This window comes from Branchiostoma belcheri, unplaced genomic scaffold (genome assembly GCF_001625305.1).
Source record: "Branchiostoma belcheri isolate BF01 breed outbred unplaced genomic scaffold, Haploidv18h27 scaffold168, whole genome shotgun sequence".
In the NCBI taxonomy this organism is placed as follows: domain Eukaryota; kingdom Metazoa; phylum Chordata; class Leptocardii; order Amphioxiformes; family Branchiostomatidae; genus Branchiostoma; species Branchiostoma belcheri.
Window position 1 is genome coordinate 125,176 of NW_017803135.1, and position 22,872 is coordinate 148,047.

Sequence of the window (22,872 nt, forward strand, 5' to 3'; positions counted from 1 at the left end):
ATCTGGTGTAGGTGGTCCACACTGCGCAAGAAGACCACTCTGGGGATTCATAAAATCTGCTCTAGGTGGTCCACGAAAAAAGGGTTTCATTGACCAGGTGGTCATTATGTAGAGGTGGCCACTTGTACAGATTTGACTGTATGTAGCACAAAGCTAGTTCTTCTTTTTCTTTGATGCATTCCCCTTTTTCCATACACCCATAACTTTAAAGAATCATCTGGACACTGTCTTGCCACCGTAGGATCTGCTTGGAGATTAAACTTAGCCGCCCAAAACAATACTTTTATACGCATAAGTAATAATGAATAAGATACATGTGTATATTATGTATGTGTTTAAAAGTAAATGCAATGCTTGAGTTTGCTTGCACTATAGCTTTTGGCTTTCTCATGAACTCATACTTGCATGGATTCATACTGAGTATTATATAAGCTGTTGTGGTTTAAGCTTGCAAAAGTTTAAATCTTTTCTTGTCATATGTTACCGTAAACACATTTCAAATTCCCTCTCCCAAACTTAATACTGTAATTCACTTTATGTTCACGGTAGCAAAATTTCACGGTCTGAGAAAAATGGACATGTTCACGCAACTATATGTTCACGGTGGTGACAGGTGCAGGAAAAAGAAAGTACAGGAATTATATGTTAACTGTAATGATAAGTTCACTGTACAGAAGCAATAGTGAAAACAGTGAACTTATCAGTACAGTGAACAAATCAGGAATTACAGTACATTACAGTACATTTTTTACTTAACGTAGTCCACTTCAAATTACAAGCCCATTTATATTTGCTGCAACATTCTTCTATTCTGTAATTTTACATTTCTTTATTCATATTCTGTATGATAAATTGATTTGCCTGTATTGCAACTGCTTATAAGTAATGTTTTTACAGATTCTATGGCATACCATGGTACCGGCTTGGCGCTTTCAGTTAAAGAGAAGTTTTGCGGGATAAAAAAAGCTGACAAAGATTTACTTTACAAAGAGCTAATTGCAGAATATTTGCTACTGTGAGTTTGTGGCCCATTGGAATTATCCAGTTTTCCCAAAATTATGACAAAATTGTTTCAACTAAGTCTAAATATCCCTTTTGATATAATTATTGTATTACTCATGTAGCTTGTATAATATCCGGTAATACTATCCTTTTTGCACCAATCATAAAATGCTCTCATTCTTTTCTAAGATTCTATAGTCAAAACCCAAGTCTTTAAAACATGACTTTTCCCCTTTTTTTTAAAGTCTGGAATGTCCCTTATTTGTAGATTTTTGCTCCCACGACTTTCTGGAAAATTTCCCAAACAAAAGTCCAGCACTTTTCTCAAAAAAGTACTACAGAATTTACATCATGGAGTGCAGCAATATTTAAGTAGTCCACTTCTAATTCTAGGACCTCACGGAAATCCAAAGCACCAAACTATGGTCTGACCCTGACCAAGAAGGTTAAATACAAGAGCCTTTTGATTTTAAACCTCTTTGCCCTGACCTCTCCCCATTGGCCAGAAAGACTTACTTACAGTATAGATGAGCTCACAAGGGAATTATCATAAAGTGAAAAGTTGTGAGCTACCGAAAGTGGAAAAAACACAACTATGGAATATGGTACAGGACCAGGACTCAAACCTAGGACCCTGGCTCACAATGCAAGACTGCTCTACTATCTGAGCTATCTTGCACTATACCCTGATGGTCCACTGAAGCTGTCCTATGTCACACAAGTCTGGTCTGCTATGGTAGATGTATATGTGACTATGTATAGATGAGTTGGTTCTGTTCAGACTCTTTTCTTGGCCTTGAAACATTCCAGCAACTCTCTAGGTTCTCTACATAGTGTTGCATTTTTTGCAATGGTGTAGAAAATTGCCTAGAATTGCTTTGCTTCTTTGACCACTTTAGAGAACAAAATAAGCTGAATGATGTTTTGTTTTTGCTATGTTGTCCTCCCTTTCAGTCTATGGTAGAAGCTTGCAGCACACCAATACAGAGTCTATCCCTTCTAAGAAAATTCTGTCTTTTTTTAAATCCTACTATAACCTACAACGTTTGTGACCCGCTCTGACTTGAAAAACTGGAAGTACTGAACTGCCTCTCTATCATTTTCCTCTTCCTGTATCTATCGACAACCGCAAAAACGTCCACCGGCGTCTCAAAATACCTCACTAGCTCCGACTCCGTGAGCATCGAGGCCAGAAACTGTTCAAACGTGATCGACCAATCGCCGCACGGGGAGGTCGGCAACTCCTTTGACCCCTGTGGGGTCAGCTGATGACCTCTGACCTTCTGTTTGACCTCTGGCCCCTGCCCTATGGAATCGTGGGAGATGTCGGAGACCTGGGTGCTTGTTGCGCTCAGGCCGGAGAGACCCGAGGAGACGCTTTCCTCGCTAACCATCGCTATTGCACTATCGGGGGACGTCTTGTCTGTTGCCTGGTTACGGGTGGACTCTTCCACTGCCTCTGTCTTGGCGGGGGTGTCCTCTGTCCCCCTGCTTTTCTGTGCGCCATCTTCTGTAGCCTTGTTGTCCGATGCGTCGACTTGCCCAGGCGCGCTGTCTGCAGTACCGGGCTTGCTGCTAGGAGGCTCTGCTGTAGTCACCTCTTTTGTTGGAATGGATTCTTCAACTGTAGACACAATCACAGAATCATAGAATAAGTAGTAAGTCTAGCAATATGGCTTTTTCAACACAAAAACACCTTTTACATTGTTCAAAGTGCACATTCCATCTTCTACATACCATTTGCTATTTCAACAATATTTTCCGACTGATATTCCAAGCACAGACTATTTCAAGCCCTTGTTTCTGGCATAATGGTTTGCAAATCAGGCAGATCCCAAGTGCAGCTACCCAGGGGAAATTAGTAAAAGCCTCAGCGAATAAGATCACAAACCTGCTTTGGCTGCGGCAGTTGGAGAGTTTAGCGGAGAGTTGTTCTCGCTCCCCGTGAAGTACCTCCCGACTTCCCCGAGCTCCAGCAGCAGCTTCCCGACAGTCGCGATGGCGTGGTACAACTCCTGCTCGTGTTCATCCTCACGGAAAATGTCGTAGAATGTCTTCCACAGCTGGATGAACTGGGGCTGGGAGGGGCAGGAAAATTGAACATCTATAGTCTTCACCATAGTACTAACAATGCGAGTACAAAAACAGCTAAATGTAGCCAGAGGAGTTAAGCGACCGTATAGTTCATTTGCCCTTTCAAGGGGGCTTTAAACTTCCTGTGGACTCCCTTGTCCAATTCTTCTTTTTTTATTGAATTCTATGAATGATCTGTACCCCAGTAGGAAGGCCCGGTGGAGGCTAAGACTTCTACATTGTAAATTTCTCTATCATTAGGCTACACGAGTTCAATCTGTTGCCTGTGTCTGACCTTCTGTCACTCTACTCACCACCCATGTACTGTCAACCTACTCTATCCGAACAAATGGACACAAACAAACCCACAGCTCAGCCACCCAAAACAATATTTTTGTAGCAAGTAATAAGAGAAATTTTACCTGGTCCATTCTGGGAATGTCCTTGACGCCGATGTTGAGAGCTTCCTTCTCCCGTCTGTACTTCCTCAGGAAACGGTGGATGTCGCTCTCTCCTCCGGAGCTCAGCTGCTTACCTGGGGCTATATTCATAAAACATCTAATGCAGCTCCAACATGCATGCATGTAACTCAACAATGAGTCAATGAATGAGCATTGTGTCAAAGTGGTGTCTTTGAAACTGAAAGTTCAAATCACAATAAGCTGCAAGCCAGTATTCCTTACCATACAGCAATGTGTTTTTTCCTAGTATAATAAAAGGCAAATACTACAATATTGGTAGTACTGAACTACGTAGACAATAAAAGCTTTTTTGTTTGTGTAGAAATTGTTAAAAATTTTGGAAAGTTCTTCAAACTGAGATCAAGGCAGTATTCCTTACCATATACTATATGTTTCTTCTTAGTAAAATACACAGCAAATACTACAGTAGTTAATAGTATTCAGTTTGTCCACAGCATTACAACTTTTCTCTAAGAATTCATTAAGCATTTGGTCTATTTTGCAGAATGAACATTAACATACCTTTCCTGACAGGAGTACTGTGTGTGCTTGCCTGCCCCTCCTCAGCAGGCTGCATCAGCACAGTCGACCCGTCCTCCCCAAACACATCCTCCTCCTTCTCCATGGCAACACCGGAACACTGGGGGGCAACGACCTCAGGTAACCCAGACTCAGGCTGCGGGTCAGCAGAGGAGGATGCTGGGATTGGTGCTGGTTCTTCTGTTGCTATGGAAACCTAGATTATTACAAAAGTAGATATAAAAAAGGTTATTTAGAGGGACAGATTTGCTGAAGTGTACGTTATATATTGGAAAAGTACTGTAAGAGTCAACACAATGTATACACAGGAAAGAAAAAAAATCTGGTAAATGTATTGTAGCCTGTTGGTGAAGAGATCTAGGTAATAAGATATGCCAAAAACAGTTATTCAAGCAACTGGATATGATTTTGGAAACGGTCAGATGTTTCAGGAAGCATCCACTACCTTTCGTCAGTGTCAGTGTCATCATATCCAGCTGCTTGAGTAACTGTTTTTAGGCATATTGCTCCCTGTGTTACACAATGTTGGCTATGAAGCTTCTTTATAGGGGTCTGACCAGTCAGGTAATGACAAAAGCATGCATGGTAGCCAATTTTGACAGTTTTACAGTTGACTTTTTACATACCTGTTGCATGCTGTCCTCAAGTGATTTGACATTGACGTCGCCCTCCAACTCCCACGATGTGCTGTCACTGCTGTCCACCGGCACATCACTTCCCTCTGCTGTGCCGTCTTTGCTGTCCTGGGCAGCACCTTCTGTTCTTCTAGCAGTGCTGTCCTGGACAGCATTTTCTGCCGTGACCTCTCCTTGGTGCTGAACAGCTTTCTTATCGTCGTCCCGTGTTTTTGGTTTGGTGTCCTCCAGTTCCGTGCAGAAGTCATAGTCCTCGTCGTCCTCCACAAAGCTCAGCCTGTAGTCTGCAGTTTTCGTCTTGAGCGCCGTGTGGAGCTTTTCGGATGATGCGTTCTCATCTGTGCTGCTATCATCAGTGGTTTTACTTGGCTGCGCTTGTTTAGGTGGATCTGTCTTAGCCTGCTGTTCAGTTTTTGGTATGGTTTTGGATTCGGACACGATCTCCTGGGATCCTTCTTTGTCTGACGAGCTGTCCTGGTTCTCCGTAGAATCTGGCATGCTGATTTCCTCAAACTGGGAGTCACTCGATGCTCCGTTATCCTTCTCCAGATCCGGCGTAGAGTTGCGTGGAGGGGTGTCCTCGCTTGCGGGGGTTGATGACAAGCTCTCTACGACTTGCACGTGTCTGGGAAGGTTCCCTGGGAGGTGCAGAGGCGACAGGTCTTCCTCGAAGTACGATGTTGCTTCCAGCGCGGGTTCCGCCTCCGGAGAGATGAAGTCCGGATCTCTCTCCTGTTCTTCCTCCTCCTCCTGGTCCTGGTGGTCGGTCGGTAGCAGCGCAGGCGGAATGTGGAGACGATAGATCAGCTTCAGCCTGTCCGGAAGCTCCGCCTTACACATCATGTACAGGCACCAGGCGAACTCCTTGAAGTTGACCATCCCGTCCGAGTTGACGTCCATGACGCGGAAGGCGCGCAGGGCCATGGCGTCCGCGTGCATGCCGACACCCCACGGGGACAGCGCCAGGAATAGCGTCTTGAACTGCTCGAAGTTCACCTTCAGCTGCATGTAGAACGGGATCGACGGGTCGAGTTTCTCCCACGGATCGCTGTACACGCCCGCCCCCCAGTAACACGCGCTGAGGTACTCCTCTTTAAAGATGTCGTAGAGCTCCTCCATCTCTTCGTTCGAGAAGGGTACGTCCGAGCTGACGCTGCGCACGATGTTCCTCTTGTTGCTGTCCTCCAGTCCCTGGATCACCTTCAGGCGGTGCTTGAAGCGCATCTTGTCGATGGTGTCCGAAGCGATCCAGTAGTACTTCTGGTACGACTCCTTGATGAGGTCGCCCACGTCAACGGATGACTCGTGCGACTTTGAGGCGAAATTGCTGCTCGAGATGGAAGGGAACGTCGAGTCCCGGTTGGTCACGTTGTCGAGATATTCCCCCAGCGCCTGCATGGCCTCTCCGTCATCCCTGCAGTCTAGCAGGCTTGTGGTGTTGTTGTCTAGGATGGTGAGAGCCAGCTGGAAGATGACTCGAGCGCCGTCGAAGAAAAACACGTCCATGATGCTGACCGCGCTGTTAAAAGGCATGACGCTGAGGAACAGGGTGAGGAACCAGGAGAGTGAGATCATGCTGATCACACCCAGCTCGTCTAACCGGTCGTACAGCTGTGGGAGGTACTCTTGTGTTAAGTCCTCGAAAACGCCCTGGTCCACTAACGCTCCGACAACCTTCGTGTTGTAGTAGTCAGGTAGGAGCCTCTCGCAGAGGGCCACGAGCAGCCAGAAGGCCTCTTCTTCCGAGGCGTAGAGCAGGAGGACCGAGGTGACGATGTTCATGGCCTGGCAGTAGCCGATGTTGGGGTTACGGAAGGCGTAAGCCGTGAGCACGCGCCGCAGCGCCGCGATCCCGATGTCGGACTGGAACGCCGGGTGCTCGGGGAGCGAGCGGTGCAAGTCCCGCTCGATCTCGTCCGTGGCGATAGTGTACTTCCCCAAACTCTGCTCGACGAGGGACTGGTAGTAGCCCGGGTGTGTCTGCAGCTCGTTGATGGCGCCGGAAAACAGCAGCCACAGCTCCCCCCTCAGGCTATCCGGGATGCCTTGCAACACCAGCTCATGCGTCTTGATCGTGCGATACATGGACACCCCCCTCCCGTACTCGGCGAAGTGGATCTCCCACAGGTGTTCCTTGATCTTCTCCTTGGGCGGGATTTCGTTCGAGTTCCTCCTGCAGAACACCATCGTGAGAGGCTGGTTGGCGGCAGGTGAGCTGCTCATGCTTGTCTTCTCCGCTCCGAGAGAGCTCCCAAGGCTGACACTGATCCTGTCAGAACCTGTGGCAGACTCCTTGTCGCCGCCATTGCCGTCGCTGTAACTCACAGACAAACGTGCTCCCGACCCGCCGCTCCCGCTACTGTTGATGCTGACGCTATCTGAGCTGTACTGTCGGTGGACGGTCTGCGAGAGGAAATCCGATATCCTCTCCACCAGGAAGTCTCGGTCGGCCAGCTGGGCGAAGAGGAACGTCGTCTTGCTCTTGGTAGAGATGTGCACGGCGTTCGGGAGCAGGCTGTTGGAGTTCTCGATCTTCTCGACGAGGGAGACGTCACGAAGGGGGATAACGAGGGAGACCTCGTTAGCGACGCGGCTCATGAAGCAGAGGTAATTAGGGGAGACGTAGAGCATCCCCCAGATGTGCCGCTTGTTGTACGGCGTCCACAGCGTGCACTCCGTGCGCCCGTCGAGCTTCTCGGTCAGTGGGAGCCGGAACAGAGTTCTGTAGGCCTCGCTCTTCGCCCGGGCATCCAGGTCCCTCTTCAGCAGCGAAACCTTGAATGAATTAAAGAATTACATTGTATGTTTATTTATTTATTTATTACAATTGACCACATACATAACTATACATGCAGGGCATGGTGGAACAGGTGCACCTAAGTCACTTAGCACCTTTTCAAGGCCACCATGCCCACATTGTACATTGTAGCTTAGTATGTTGAAGTTTCCATTTCAATTGATTATCTGTATCTGTACATGAATATGTATCTGCACATGAATCTATACCTGATTGCAAATAAAGATCTCAAGTGATTGACAAAGTGATGTACAAAGACTAATAAACTGGTGGTGGTATATACCAACCACTAATTATCTGATACCAGCCCAGAAAAGAACAAGAAACAGTCATGCCTTCAAATATCAGAGTTATCAACCAAGAATTGAGGTGTTCAAAAATTTCCACCAAGCACAGTTGGGGCATCATCACTAGGTAGCTTTAAACAACTCCTGCAATTAAAATGTGCAAAGATTGAGTGTAACAAGTTGTTCGGTGTAATATAGCCAGCTGCTGCTGTGCCGTATGCCTGCGAAGCTGGTGTGTTACGCCGAAGGGCGGTCATACCGGCTATACCGATACAGAAGCTGGTGTGTTACGCCGAAGGGCGGTCATACCGGCTATACCGATACAGAAGCTGGTGTGTTACGCCGAAGGGCGGTTATACCGGCTATACAGATACAGAAGCTGGTGTGTTACGCCAAGAGTGGTTATACAGATACAGACCTTCTTCGGTGTGAGCTTCTTGAGCCGTCGCGGCAGCTCGCGGTCCTCCTCGAAGCCCTCCTCTGACAGCAGTTGCCTCATGGCCATGTCAGCCAACTGTTCCATCAGAGCGTAGGTCTCGTTCGGGTGCACGAACATCGAGAAGTGGTGCGCCCCGTCCCGCGTGCACACCTGAAGGTACAAAATGATGGGCAAAATGACCAAATGATGTGCAAAATGCGTTGGTGATGGTTAGACATCCAGGTAATACGATAAGCCAAAAAACAGTTATCCCGGTTATCCTGGCCATACAGATACAGATACTGCCAATCAAAGGAGGGAAGCACGTCTGACTACACTTTTCAAAATAATTCATGGTCACATACACATACCCATGGAGCAATATTCAACTCACCCAGAGGCAGCCATGACCCAAAATACCACCTCATTCTGACGGCTTTGATTGTTCTTTTTCCCCCGCTCTATACGCGAATGGAATAAGTTGCCTGCCCAGGCCATACAGGCACTGTTAGTAGATACCTTTAGGGCTGCCTTGCACCTATCCCCCCCTCCGGAGCCCCCCACAGATGAAGATATCTTGATGCCCTCGGGCAGAACCATACTGTTGCTGCGGTCCAGCTGCGTCACATCCGTCCAGCGGACGATCAGTTTTGCCTCCTTCCCCATCAGGAACGAGTAGAAGCACACAACCAGCGTACTAACCGACCAGGCCAAAAGGTCCAGGACCCATTGTCTGGGTAGTTAGTGTCGCCTATATACTCCCCGTTACACTACTCCCTCTCTTCTCTGAGATTTGCCCTCGAATCTCCTAAGTTCATTTCCCTACTTGGCCATACATGTATACTAGTATTTTTTTTTCACAGGGCCACTATTATTTCTACCAACAAAGATGGGCTTTCATTCGAATACAGATACCTTGATGCCCTCCGGCAGAACCATACTGTTGCTGCGGTCCAGCTGGGTCACATCCGTCCAGCGGACGATCAGTTTCGCCTCCTTCCCCATCAGGAACGAGTAGAAGCACAGGTGGTTGATGCTAAGGTAGATCCAACCCTGCCGCGGCACCCTCCCCTGGAATGAATGAATAAATGAATGAATGGATGAATGAATGGAGTCAAGTTTAAAGCCCAACAATTGCAGTGGATACAATGTATGGCAAGTAACACTTAACTATAAACTAATATTCTAATCTAACTTCAATACATGTATATGTTATAATGGAATAAATGAATGAATGAATGAATGAATGGTTTATTTGATCATTTTGATGGAGTCAAAAGTACATGGCAGCAATGGGCAGAATTGAGTACTTTTTTTAAGGGTTAATGTCCCGCCCTTTCTCGGTGAATATGGTGTGATAAAAGCCTTGTCTGAGTTGCTATACCCACCGAATAAAGCAACTGACAAGGCTTTATTACACCATATTCACCGAGAAAGGGCGGGCCATTAACACTATTATCATATAGCCTATCAAAAGTTACACAGTAAAGAGTGGCACATTCCTGTATAACACATTAATGAATGAATGGATAGTTAATGAATGAATGGATGGTTTACTTGATCATTTTGATTGAGTCAAAAGTACATTGCAGCCATAAGCTGAATTGAGTAATCTTTTTACATATCAAAAACTGTTGGCATAATATTTATCTTTGTTATCTAACTATACAAGTATAAAACACAAGAAACGCTACCTTAGAACAGGTAGGTTGCAAGATGGCACGTCATAACTACTTAGCTCAAACATGTAAATAAATTCGCCAGGTACCTTCCAGTAGCTACAGGAGTAGTAGTTCACCAGCTTCTCCTCCTCCGGCATGCTGAAGAGCTTCTGGAACTTGGCGGACGCCTCCCGGAAGCGTTTGGTGTCGTTGTCCTCCTTGCTGCTCTCCTCGTCCACATCGTTTGCCAGCAAACTCTCGATCTTGCACCTGAAACACAAGTCTTTCTACTCTTAGTCTCAGTCTTATAAATACTGGATCAAAACCCTCTCTGGGGTATAATGTCCAGATGAGATCCAGGTGCATGGCTAAAGTATGGTCGGTGGTGGTCGTAACAGCTTGAAACGAAACTTAACTATCTGTACAAAGTGATAAAAAAGTGAAAAAAAAAAGTGATGGCCGTCTTAGCATGGTATATTTTACTCAGATATGGGAAGGCCCATGTGTCAGGCCAGTCCCATTTTGAATTTCGGTAGTGAAGTACATGTGACTATGTCTGTGGGTAGTAGGTTCGAGTCTGTTATTGCACGTGGTATGTAGCTGCTGTGATGTGTGTCTGTCTTACAGTAGAATGTTTGCAGGCTTAGTGGATGACCTCTGGTGTTATTGGTGTTCCTAGTGGTGAGGTTGAGAGAGGGAGAAAGGAATAACTCGAAGGTCAGCTCACAACCAGCGCAACGACTAATTAGGCCAAAAGGTCCAGGACCCATTGGGCTGGGCTCAAAATACTGGGTGCATGTGCACCTTAGTGCATCCAAATTTGGAGCTGTGCACCCAAATTTTTGTCCGTGGGTGCACCAGTGCACCCAAATAATTTCTTAGGTTGATGTATGTTAAGATGTTAAACGTATACTAGTATGGAGCATATTCTGTTAATATCTAAGTGTCAGAAAATTAAGATCATTGTTTTTCAAGCCAATGAAAATGAATTTCAAGCCAATGAGGTATAGGTGGTTAACATGTAATCCTTAACAGCCACTCCAGCTCAACAAAATCTTTTCAAATAACTTTGTTAGCATTGACATTTTTTATGCCTTAGGGTGGTGGGACTATGGCGCACTGGTATGTCAACTTTGTGTATTTTAAATGTTAATTGTATTTTGTTGTGTGGCGCTGTTAATGTAAGTTATAAACTTGAGTACAGCGCCACACTGTCCTTGTTATGTTTTGATGAATAATAAAAAATTTCGTTACCCCAGCATGTCTAGATCATGAGATATCAAAACCGGAAGTTGAGCTGCAGTACCATAACAAGCCGCTAGGGGGTCCAAAATCTAATCATTTCCAGCTCTCATCACGACCTACCCACCTACCAAATATCAAGATAATCCATATAAGCTTTCTCGAGTTATGCTGTTGACACACAGACAGACACACACACGGGCAGGAAAACATAACCTTCGTCAATTCTTGGCGAAGGTAGAAAAAAATTTCGAGCCCTGTACTGTTATTACCGTTATATACACACCGGACAAATTCCGTGACGTCCTCTTCGGCCTCGAACTCTCCCAGAATCTGCATCAAGTTTTGCTCCAGCCATTCCCAGTCCTTGAAGACGTCCTTTTTAGACTTAGCACAAGCGACAGTCCAGTAGACCTCGGATGTGGGCGTCTGGTGTAAGATCCTGTAAGGAGCAGTGTTGTTATCAAGTACAGTATCAAGGGTTCCAACCAGGAGCCCTGTTAGCCCGCCACCTCCGTGGCCTTTTCTGCGCTGGAGCAGAAAAAACGGGTTTGCCCGCTCCGTCACCCAGAGGGCGTTCGCCAGGAGGACTTCTTCTGGCTTCACCCACATCTTGTTTCCCTTTTCTGACTCCTGTCAGTCTAAAACAGTCGCATTTTTGCGGAAATTATCTAATATTTGCCAAAAGTCAACAAAATTCTGTCGACGACTATATTTTGACGGCCATCTTGAAATCTCCCGGATGAAGGCCACTGCGCAGGTCCGGGACGTGTTGCGGGTGGGATTTTACGACGTTTTTGACGCCTTGCGGCAGGATTTCACGACAGTTGTGCAATCACTAAAGCTGGCCAGACAGTGCCGAAGTATGGACAATAACAAAGCTATTCTGTGATCATCTTCACCACTTTAAGTCCATTTCAAGTAAAAGTGAAGGAAAATTTCGGTAAGACATCATATTTACGCTTCTTCGTGCATGTTAGTAGCTATTTCCTGAGAACATTCAGCCGAAATTGTAAGGTGGGGAGGGGGGCGTTTCCACAAGTGTCCATATCCGTATCATCAACACGTGATGTCAACAAATGCTGTATCATGTCTCTATATGTGTAGTCCGTGCACGTTGTGTAACTGTTAGGAGCATAAGTTATTGTAAAGAGAGCAATTCGTTGTGAAAAGTGAAAAATCTGACTATTCTCCTAATTATGGCGAACCAATTGTGATAACATTAACTTGTTAATAAAGTTTGAAATGTGTAGTCATTCATAGAGTACTCCAAATATGAAATGTCTTCTAATCTCCAAGCAGATTCTGTGGGACAAGCCTGAAGGGAGTCTATATTGGTCACCTGTATCCTTTGGCCTCTGTGGGTCCTCAATGGATACAAAAAAAGTGGCCATGGCAATATATTATAGACACCTAGACTTGCCCCACAGAATTGTAACAGTGGGGGGTTTATACATGTAGGTGCTACCCACTGACCTGGCCGATGGGTCTAGGCGTTTTAGCCGAATCATTTGAGCGTCGGAGTCTGGAGCTGGTGCCTGGGTTTGGCGTGGGATTCGATCCCCGGACTGGGACCAGGAGTGTCTTTCTGTTTCTTCTCTCCTAACATTCTTACAGAACCTATATATTTCCTCTTCTCAAAACAGATAATCCAGATCCTGACCCTAAGTAAGATGAGCGGTAAGAAGAGTGGCCCTGAGCCCCTGGACCAGCAGTACGTCACTGTTAAAGATGAGTTCGGCACGCCTCAGATGGTCCCTGTTTTGGTGAGTTTTTGGTGGTCCCAATTATTAATCGGATATACTCGACTTATGGTTTTCCATTGCCACATTACAGCATTACAAATCCTACCTTTTGGCTTTAGTGACTACCTGTCTATGATATTTAGACCAGACTTTATTGGTCCCATGAGTGGTGCTTTTTTAATTGTATTTTATTTTGTTGCCAGGGTTTCATGACTGCTCCTATCTCACCTGTGTTTTGTTTAAAGTTAAAACTTTTGATCCAAGAGATTTCCAACCAGTCACTCTAGTATTTCTTCAGTAAACTGACTCAGTAAGACTTGTATCGTGGCTTCTCTGAAGTGAGTTACCAGTAAACAATGTCAACCCCCATTAATATTGCGGTTGAGTAATGGGTGTAGGGCCCTGATCACCTGTGTTCTCTCTGCAGCATCCGCGGTGGGTGGTTGAGGTGAACTTCCTGCCGTACGTCGCCCCTCCTGACCCGGCCGCCCTGGGGGAGGAGGAGCGGGCGGGAACCCTGGAGGAGTGGCTGGAGCGGGCGCTTCTGTTAGAGCAGGACCTGCGCTGGCTGCTGCAGCAGACTCACAGCAAGTTCTGGTGCCAGGTACTTAGCTTTTACAGTTCTACATCTATCCCTAGCCATAACCCTAACCCTAACCCCAACCCTAACCCTACATATAACCCTAACCCTGCACTGGCTACTGCAGCAGACTCACACTCACAGCAAGTTCTGGTGCCAGGTACATTTCCTAACCCTAACCCTCAACCCTTAACCTAACCATAAGCCTAGCCCTAGCCCTAGCCCTAGCCCTAGCCCTAGCCCTAGCCCTAGCCCTAGCCCTAGCCCTAGCCCTAGCCCTAGCCCTAGCCCTAGCCCAACCCTAATCCTAGCCTAACCCTAACCCTAACCTTAGCCCTAACCCTAACCCTAACCCTAACCCAACCCTAACCCCAACCCCAACCCTAACCCTACAGATACAGAAAATAGCGCTTTGATAAACTCGTCTGTTTTGTCATTCTGTTATTTCAGACCATCTTTGACGAATCCTTGCATAGCTGTCTCAACGCCTACCTTCAGAATGCACCAAGGTAATCATTATCACTCAAGAACACAAAGCAAACACACATGCATGCAACAAAGATAGAGGTAAAGTACCATGTACCTTGGGTGCACTGTATGGTGGTGTGTCTGACCAACTGCCTCCATCTCTCTCGGCTGTGCATTGGGGTCAGAGTTTCTGGAAAGCTTTTTCCTGGACATTCTTGTATGTAAAATACTGAAGTTTTGTTTGACATCATCTTTATTGAATTGAGAAAACAGTTAAACAAAAGACAAGATGAAGAGTTAAAAACACCTCGGTCTGGCCCTTAAGACAGATCAACATTGATCTAGTGCAGAATACATCATATTCAAAACTTTATAATTAATATTTGTGATCTTCTAACACTTTTTCCCACATTAGGTCCTATGACCCCCCACTTGACCTTCCTGCTGACCTGAAACAGCAGGAGGAGACCTTACACCGGCTGTTCTTCATGGTCTTCATGAGGATGGCCACACACAAGGAGTCAAAGGTCAGAGTTCTCACCTCCACTAATGATAAGGGATTGATGTTTTACTGGTACTTAGAATTAAGCTCAAAATGAAGAATGACGGTTTTCTTTTTGTACTGAATTGTAGCTAGGCCATGACCGGAGAAACACATTTTTTTTTACTTTGAACAGAAGATTTTTGTCTTTTGAGGATCTACCTAAATGCAATCAACAGTTTGTGTTAATTAGGAGTGTTCTTAAGTTTTCGTTAATGAATATAGAGACTCCTTCTATGCAACCAACGACAATTACGCTGAGGAATGTGACAGACGATCACTGAAATGTTGGTTGAATAAAACATCTGGTTGCCTAGTAACTCTGGAAGAGTCTCTTTATTCAATGACTTACCAACCTGATGAAACTATTCACAGAAGTTTTCTGTAATGTTTGTACTTTATTTCACCTCCAGGAAAACTTCTTCAGTCCTAAGACATTCGGAGACATCTTGTACAAGAACTTCTTGTTGAATAAAACAGTTGCAAAGAAAAGGTCTTTTTATTTTTAAATAAAGAGTCTCTTTCTGCGCAACCGTTTTATTCCTCCTGATGAAACTATTCACGATGAAACTATTCATTTTCTGTAATGTTTGTACTTTATTTCTCCTCCAGGAAAACTTCTTCACTCCTAAGACGTTTGGAGACATCTTGTATGAGAACTTTTTGTTTGACGTTCCCAAGCTGATGGACCTGTGTGTGCTGTACGCTGGGGGGAACATGGCCGTGCTCGCCAAGATGGTAGACAATGTCTTCAAACAACAACCCAACTACAACAACGACTTGGCAGAAGTCGGGCCAACGATATTTGAGGTAAGATTCAGTAATCAATCTTCATTGATAAAAGTCTAAGGCTATTGAAATCCTGTAAGTAGTGGAAAAACATGCACAATTGACAGGACCATCCTGTCAATAAGAAATCATATTAATACATGTAGTAATATTGCTACTTAGGGTGTTATACATATGGGAAATGAAAGAATAAAATTTTTTTACGCCATGTGGCATCAAATGTGTCAGTCCTATTGTAAACAAACATTTTTCTGGGACAGCAAAATCTGGATAATGACATTATAATGTGAAAACAGTTGTTGTAGCAACTCAACACTTTGATACAACTCTGTGTGCTAGCAGAGTCCCATAACTATGAGGCAAAAAGTTAAGAGCAATGAGATTTAAACAATGTCTTCCTAACATAGAGAGGTTTGAATTATTGAATATTTTTCCCCTTTATTTCAGGTATTTGACAACATCATGCAGAAGTGTGGGTTGGCAGACGAGGGTGGTTCTGTGCCGCAGAAGCTGAGCGAAAGAAAAGCAGCCCCTCTACAGGCCATGAGTGTGGGAGAGGTACAGGACATCCTCCTGTACATGAGGGACTCTGCTGTCACACTACTGGTGTTTCTAGAGGCCTACCCCAGTGGGTGTAGGGTGTTTCATCAGCAGAACATTGTAACAAGGTACGGATCTAACACTTGGTATGGAAGCATTGGTACTTAGGGTGCGGTTGTTGTTTTTGTGGCTGAGCTGTGTGTGGGTTTGTGTGTCTGTTTGCCTGGTCATAGCAGGTTGACAGCACATGGGTTGGAGGAAGATTGACAGGTAAAATGACAGGTTATAAAAGCTTAGACACAGGTACAGTTGTTTACCTCTATGCATATGAGGTGTTTTTGGGTGGCTGAGCTGTGTGTGGGGTTTGTGTGTGTGTGTGTGTTTGTTTGCAGAGCCCCAAATCCCTTGACATTTCTTTCTTTACAATCTCAATGTATTTGAAAGTACAGTATGGGAATCAAGTTTGTTTTGCAATGTAATTTATATGTTATGCCTCATGTTGACTTTTTATATGTTTTCCTTGTTGCAGAATATGCAGTTTTTATGAGTTGGTTGTTCCAGCATTAGAGATACTGCTGATGGACAGAATATCTCAGGAGACAGGGAAGTAAGTAATGTTACTGTCAGGAACTTGATCAGAAGTTCCATATACTAGTAATACATTTGTATTTACATTGTATACTTCTGAAAAGAAAGCACAAGAAATGCAATGCCAAATTTTGACAATGACATCTTCAGAAATGCCCTCTTTCTTACTTCTGGGTAGGAAAGTAAGTATACTGTACATACTGCTTTTGGGTGTCTGACTTGTGGGTGTGTCTCTCTGTTCTAATTGCTTCTGTTGCATGGTGGGTGGGAAGTGATTTTGACAGTTGATTGACTGGGAAGGTGACCCGGCATGTGCCAGGTGGGAGTGGATGAATTCAGGAAATGGTAGAAATTAGTTCAAATACGTTCAGCAAAATGCAAAACCCTTCCATCAAGATCTCAACTTGAAGGTCATGAACATCTTAATCCAGAATTCGGAAATCTCAGAGAGACTGAATAGATTGTCAGCAGGGCAAGCCCTTAACAATAGCCTCCTGGCTAGTTGGGCTGCCCTGGCTGTACAAATTGTCTTTTTACAGTCAAACAAATAAATAAATAGATTGTTGCTATCATATGCTATGTTGAACACTAAGAGTTGAATTTGTTGTTTTCAGGACCAGCTGGAGTGAGTTAGATGCAGTTCTAAGCCAGGCCAGAGGCATGCTGGTCAAGTTATGTCATCACATCATCTCCACATGCTGCCTGCAACCTATTCTAGAAAACAGGTGAAACAACTACTGTAACTCTGGAAACTTTTGCAGTGGTTTTATTATCACATTATTTCCACATGCTGTCTGCAAGCTATTCTGGAGAATAGGTGAAACACTGGGAATCTGGAAACACTACAGAAGTATTGTTTTGGGTGACTGAGCTGTGTGTTTCTGATGGTGGGTGGGAGGAGATTTTGACAGATGATTGATAAGGAACGCCAAGCCTGTTGGTGACCCAGCATATATTGGGTTGGCGTAAGTGGGTAGTATGTGGAGGAATTCAGGAAGTGGTGTTATATCTCATTACATCATACAGTTCCAATACATCCATGAAAACACTTTCCGGAGGTTTGTGAATGCAGGGTCACCAAAACCCAATACAGTGTAATTTCCGAAAGTCTAAAATCTCTAATTTCTCATTTCCAGTGAATCCCTGGAGGCTGTGCTGAACTATGTAGAGGACTACCTCCATGTGATGTCTGCTGTGCTGTCTGAGAGAAGGTGAGGAAATACATATTAGATGCAGAAACTCTAGAAATGTTTCTGATGAAAATTATACTTAGTCTAATAATAATATTTACTGTACTATCATTACTGTACAATGTTATCTGATTGTCCAGCACTACTGAATTAATCTATTTTGGTAATTTTTGTATAATATCATCTACCATTAATGTACAGTTTTCATATTCAGCACAGTACAATGTGATGGTTTGTAACTGATTGTTCTCTTGTTGCAGATTTCTCCATGATTTAGACTGCCTGTTTAGTGTACAAGAGGACATAGACCTTATTCACCAGGCCTGTGATAGTGTGTATCCTTCTCAATGCACATCCAAAAGACACACTCACACACACACACACTCACTATCCCATTTAGCGTCTGTTGTTCCCCGACTTCTGAGGGTTAGACATGCTTGCACAGCAATACTGCAGCTTGATGGCAGTCCGCCATATAGTCAGTATAACTGCTATTCCACGTAACACACCAGCTTCACAGGTATGCGGCGTGGCGGCAGCTAGCTACATTTCACCGAACGCCTTGTTACACCTAACTTTTTCACATGTAACATTAACTTTTGTTTAAAGCTGTCCGGTGATGATGCCCCTGCTGTACTTGGTGGCAGCAAGTTCTAATGCCATATCTTTTGATGATAAGTTGTGCTTCCTTGATGAGAGTTGCTCACAGAGATGTCACCAGAACAGATTTTATTCTCGGAGCTGTCGACCAGGCCTATCAGTCATTTGGTAAGGACAGGAGAGCTAGGGGTGATGGGAATGGACCAAATCATGCTGCATCGTGGAATGGGGAGCTGAAGGCTGATGGGATTGGAAGGACACCTGTGAATAGGGTACAGCAGGAGGATTTACAGGATGAGGCTGCTCTTGACGGTTTGGTGAGTTTTTTTTACAACTCTTCTCAAAAATCATTTAATTAGTAGGCACAGGTTCAAAACACTGGAACATCAATGTACCAACACTGTACCTGAATAATCTTACACACGCAATTCAACAAGTTTGAACTTGTTGTATTGCTTTGTTACTAAATAAACATGTGCTATTTCTACTACAAAAATGAAAATTTAGTCCTGAAAAAAGATGGACATTGTATGGCATTGAAATCAGCACTATACCTGATTTCAGTTCAATTTGACAGCACAGATTCTCTGCATTAAGATACCTGAAGTACAAATATACATTCTGTTAACTGTTGTATTCATGTTTCTGCTATAATTGAAAATCACTTTTAATAGTTCAGGTACAGGTATGGCTGTACTGGTACATGTACCTGTTCCTGATTTTACATACATTTCTACAGCTGCACTAGTATAGTCTAATATCTTGATCTAATGGATCAAGATATGATTTATACACAGTAATTGTATGCAATTTTTGCATGTTAGTGTGTTAACCATGCCCATCTCCCTGTATCCCCAGGAGGGAGCCTGTGCCTTCCCCCAGCCCAGTGGAGTAGAGATGGACTCACTCATCAGTGCAGTTAGAGATCTCCTGCCTGAACTTGGGGAGGGCTTCATTATGGTAATGTTATCTCATCTCTTTTTTATGTTTACCTTTGCAGAAGGAAAACATCTTGTTTTTGCTCATTTTCCTCTTCTTCTTCGGATCCAAACGCATGAGGTCAATGACCTGGACCAGATGTCTGTCACCATGGTAACTGGTGCTGTAGCAGACACTCTGTGGATTTGGGTTACATTATGTAGCAGAACAGAGTTGGAGAGCCTGCTCACCATAAAGAATGCAAAGAATAAACAGAGCTGTAGTTTGTTAGGCTAGACCATGTGATCGAAGGTAAGCATTATGCATTTGCATTCCAAATGTTACCTTTCTGGACAGGTATATTTTTCATCTATAGAACAAAGGAGTAAGTATAAAGAATTCCAGTCATCTTGAAAGTTTCTTTCAAAGGTTGTTAGTTGAAGCAACAAAAAATTGTTGTTTGTCACTATTATATTATACAGTAACTGTACCCTTCTGTGGACAATGTTAATGTTTTTTTTCAGGCCTGCCTAGAGGAATATGGATATAAAGTTGAGACAGTCATCAATGACATACTGGAAGAAAAGCTACCTGCCAAGCTGCAAAAACTGGACAGAAGTATGAAAAGGTAAATGTAGTTATATTTTAATATATACAGCATGATTTATTCATTGACAAATAATACATTTTCCTTGGTACAATTGCTTTAGTGGCTGAGCTGTAGGTTTGCATAGTATTACCTGTTTGACCATACAGATCTAGGTTGACAGCAGTAGGGTGGGTGAAAGATTGACAGGCAGAATGACACATCTGGCCGGGAGCCACCAGGATGTATAGAGGTTGACATGGGAAATTCAGGAAGACAAGGATTACATAATACGTCCTGGAAGTCTATAGCTAAAATTATGATCTCTCATTCTGTGCTTAGTATTCATTTAAATACTATAAAGCTTATTACCGGTATGTTTACCAAACAAATAGGATCAGTGACCTGGGTCAGACATCTCTCACACTAGCAGCTGTAGTAGACATCCTGTGGTGTTGGATTACATCATGTAGCAAGTTGCAGGACAGAGTTAGAGGGGCTGGTCACCATATTGCATATGTATGTCATTGAATGTGTTTGAGTAAGAATAAACAGAGCAGTAAAGTTTGCTGGACTAGATCATACAAAGGTAAACATTGTACATTAAACATTTTTCCTTTGCACCTTGTCTTGTCTTCACCAACACAGGCCAGCTGAAAAGAAGAAGGAAGAGGTCGTTGACACGACCTTGCTGTCCCAGAGAGCAAACGTCTTCGCAGGCGACGAGTTTGACGTCTTCTCCAGGGACGACATCGACATGTCTAAAGTCTTCAAGGGGAAACGGTGAGATTTTTGGAACAATAAAAACTTAAAATTGACAGTAAGAATTTTGTTAGTGTGTATGCAGCCCTTTGACATCATCTCAAACCCACCTATTTTAGGTTTATTAGCTATGTGTCTTCTTTTCAAAACAGTATTCTGAATCCTGATAGTCGACAACAAGAATTGTTTTCTTATCTATCCCATAGTCCGAAAATTTGACCATTTTTTGCACCACAGAAATTCTCACAATGTCATCCAGTTTTCTCTATCCTCTCAGTTTTCTGTTCTTCTTAATGTTTCTCTTTACTGTTGCACTGGTCCATTCTCTGATATCATCCTCCTATATATTTTCCATTACCCACCCCTTCTTTCTTCCTCCCTGGACTGTTACGGCTAGTCCTGATGACCGTGACACGTGGCCATACCACTTTTGTTTCCATCTCTTTAAATTTAATGTGGTTAGTTAGGAGGTCTTGGTAAGGACCCACATGTATGTTTTGCTTGACTCTTTTTCTCACTTCATCATTTGACACGTGTTCTCTGTATAACGTTTCTCTACAGAGAACCAAAGCAGGTGAACACCAAGAAAATCATGGACGAAGACAAGCCCGACCTCTCGTCCCTAAAAGAACAGTATTTTAACTACGGGACGTACGAGAAAGTTCCAGAAGAGGAGTTGAACGGACCAATGGCAGCCCTGCACATGGTGGATGACTATGATGATGAGTATGATGATACTTATGACACAAATGATGTCGGGGAGATGGATGCAGACTCAGCAGACGAGATGATAAAAGAGAACAAAGCTGTGGAGGAGTACGGAAGGTGAGGTTTTGTTTTTATTGTTTTTCTTACCATTTTGGGGCATTCCAATGGTACCAAAAAGTTGGGGGAAAAAAGAAATATAATACCTTAGAATTATGTGTTTAATAGTTAGAGTAGTCACATACTTGTTTGTTTATTTATTTATCCAGGAAATTAAAAAAAAAATCGCCTGATGAAGTTTTTCAACGGTTCCTACCAACACAGATAAACTTTCATGATAGTACATACTACATTGTTATCCATTATCCGTCTTTTATTTTTATGTTACATGAACTTAGCCTATGGGCAAGAACTTGCAATAAACTTTTGACTATAATCGTGTCAGTGTGGTCTAACCTGGATATAAGCGTGAGCTTACTGTAGTAACTGTTGGTTCAATGTTTGACTGACATGTTTTTGTGTCCATTGTACAGAGAATTTGTGACTCCGAAGATATTGGCAGGTAACCAAGGAAGGAGAGGGAAGGACGAAGAGGAGAGTGAGGAAGAGGATGCTCAGGAACAAGGAGGACCAAAAGTAAGACAGTATTGCCAAAAAGCAGTTACTCAAGCAACTGGATATGATTTTGGAAATCCAGTTGCCTGAGTAACTGCTTTTTGGCATATCTTATTACCTGGATGTCTAACCTTCATCGACTTAAGACAGTGTAGCATCTTTGAATTTTCTAGTTGTGAAAAGCAATCTTGAACCAGTTGAGAATGCTCTTCTACTAGTTGTTACAAAGAAGACAGATGCTATGTACAGTATTTACAGGTTCATTGTACCAGGAAAATTCCCCTTGCTCTTTTCAACAAGCACAATTAACAGAGGACCACAGCTCAAGCTCCTGCCTGAAGGACTGTTTCCCTTTCCAGTAACATGAAAGTTGGATGAGTGACAAGAGCCAGAATTTGAACTCCAACGTTTCAGTCCAGAGGCAGGGTCACTTTTCACTCAACAAACCACACTACTTTGTGCACACCTTATCTACTTCTGATTTACCTACAAACCAGGTTCCACAAATTAAATGTACATTGTATTTTTCTTCAGAAGAATGTTGTAGTTGTGTATGTTGATATTTTACGGTTTATTCCTCTGCAGGATAAGAAGGAAGACTTTGTCCAGGATCCAGCAGTCCTAAGGGAGAAAGCAGCAGAGAGGGCAGCGTACAAGGCACAGCGGCAGGGCAGGAGGTAAGTCTCATGGAACACAAATACAAGATGTCTTGAAAACTGCTTGCATTTTGTCAATATCTTGTCAAAAAGATCAGCTGTTCTCCAACTAAACATTAGACTTAAACCAATTTTGAATAGCTTGTAGTTCCTAAATATCTTGTGGAAAATTTAAGCTGTTCTCCAACTAAAATACATTATGTACAAGGCACAGCGTCAGGGCAGGAGGTGAGTCTCATGGAACATGCAAGGTGTAGGCCAAAAAGCAGTTACTCAAGCAACTGGATATGATTTTGAAAACGTCAGACGTTTCAGCTAGTATCCACTAGCTTTCGTCACTGACTGAGAGACCAGAGGGGAAATGCAGGTTTATAAGCACAACCTATTGATTGATATGCAAATAAAGTGAAGACAAATTTTTGGAAGTCGAAAAAGGAACAAAAAGTCAGACAAGTCAAGACAAGATGATGTTG

General features: G+C 43.7%; 2 protein-coding genes across 2 annotated transcripts in view; one reads left to right on the plus strand and one right to left on the minus strand.

The window, feature by feature from the left end:
* Positions 1 to 1,856: 1,856 nt before the first annotated feature.
* Positions 1,857 to 11,881, minus strand: LOC109466485 (TBC1 domain family member 9B-like). Its single transcript, XM_019764206.1, has 9 exons — positions 11,403 to 11,881; positions 9,982 to 10,144; positions 9,129 to 9,284; positions 8,214 to 8,384; positions 4,703 to 7,486; positions 4,059 to 4,272; positions 3,498 to 3,616; positions 2,894 to 3,080; positions 1,857 to 2,626 (listed from the first exon to the last, which is right to left on the minus strand). Exons 1-9 carry the CDS (start codon positions 11,726 to 11,728, stop codon positions 2,040 to 2,042), a joined length of 4,707 nt encoding a protein of 1,568 aa, XP_019619765.1. The 5' UTR covers positions 11,729 to 11,881; the 3' UTR covers positions 1,857 to 2,039.
* Positions 11,882 to 11,907: 26 nt separating this feature from the next.
* Positions 11,908 to 22,872, plus strand: part of LOC109466455 (activating signal cointegrator 1 complex subunit 2-like) — a 12,158-nt gene continuing 1,193 nt past the window's right edge. The window contains exons 1-18 of the mRNA XM_019764177.1: positions 11,908 to 12,059; positions 12,763 to 12,882; positions 13,289 to 13,465; positions 13,892 to 13,950; positions 14,325 to 14,436; positions 15,063 to 15,260; positions 15,687 to 15,907; positions 16,309 to 16,386; positions 16,982 to 17,092; positions 17,504 to 17,578; positions 17,818 to 17,892; positions 18,267 to 18,474; positions 19,016 to 19,117; positions 19,600 to 19,703; positions 20,310 to 20,444; positions 20,985 to 21,248; positions 21,662 to 21,764; positions 22,329 to 22,420. Of these exons, the coding sequence (XP_019619736.1) occupies positions 12,790 to 12,882; positions 13,289 to 13,465; positions 13,892 to 13,950; positions 14,325 to 14,436; positions 15,063 to 15,260; positions 15,687 to 15,907; positions 16,309 to 16,386; positions 16,982 to 17,092; positions 17,504 to 17,578; positions 17,818 to 17,892; positions 18,267 to 18,474; positions 19,016 to 19,117; positions 19,600 to 19,703; positions 20,310 to 20,444; positions 20,985 to 21,248; positions 21,662 to 21,764; positions 22,329 to 22,420 (2,207 nt within the window). The 5' untranslated portion in view covers positions 11,908 to 12,059; positions 12,763 to 12,789. The remainder of the gene's footprint in view (positions 12,060 to 12,762; positions 12,883 to 13,288; positions 13,466 to 13,891; positions 13,951 to 14,324; positions 14,437 to 15,062; positions 15,261 to 15,686; positions 15,908 to 16,308; positions 16,387 to 16,981; positions 17,093 to 17,503; positions 17,579 to 17,817; positions 17,893 to 18,266; positions 18,475 to 19,015; positions 19,118 to 19,599; positions 19,704 to 20,309; positions 20,445 to 20,984; positions 21,249 to 21,661; positions 21,765 to 22,328; positions 22,421 to 22,872) is intronic.

Coding starts and splice junctions, on each gene's coding strand:
- LOC109466485 (XM_019764206.1), bottom strand. CDS start 11,728: ATGTGGGTGAAGCCAGAAGAAGTCCTCCTGGCGAACGCCCTCTGGGTG. Junction 4,273..4,702: donor TTGAGGACAGCATGCAACAG/GTATGTAAAAAG, acceptor GTAATAATCTAG/GTTTCCATAGCAACAGAAGA. Junction 3,617..4,058: donor CAGTACTCCTGTCAGGAAAG/GTATGTTAATGT, acceptor TTATGAATATAG/CCCCAGGTAAGCAGCTGAGC.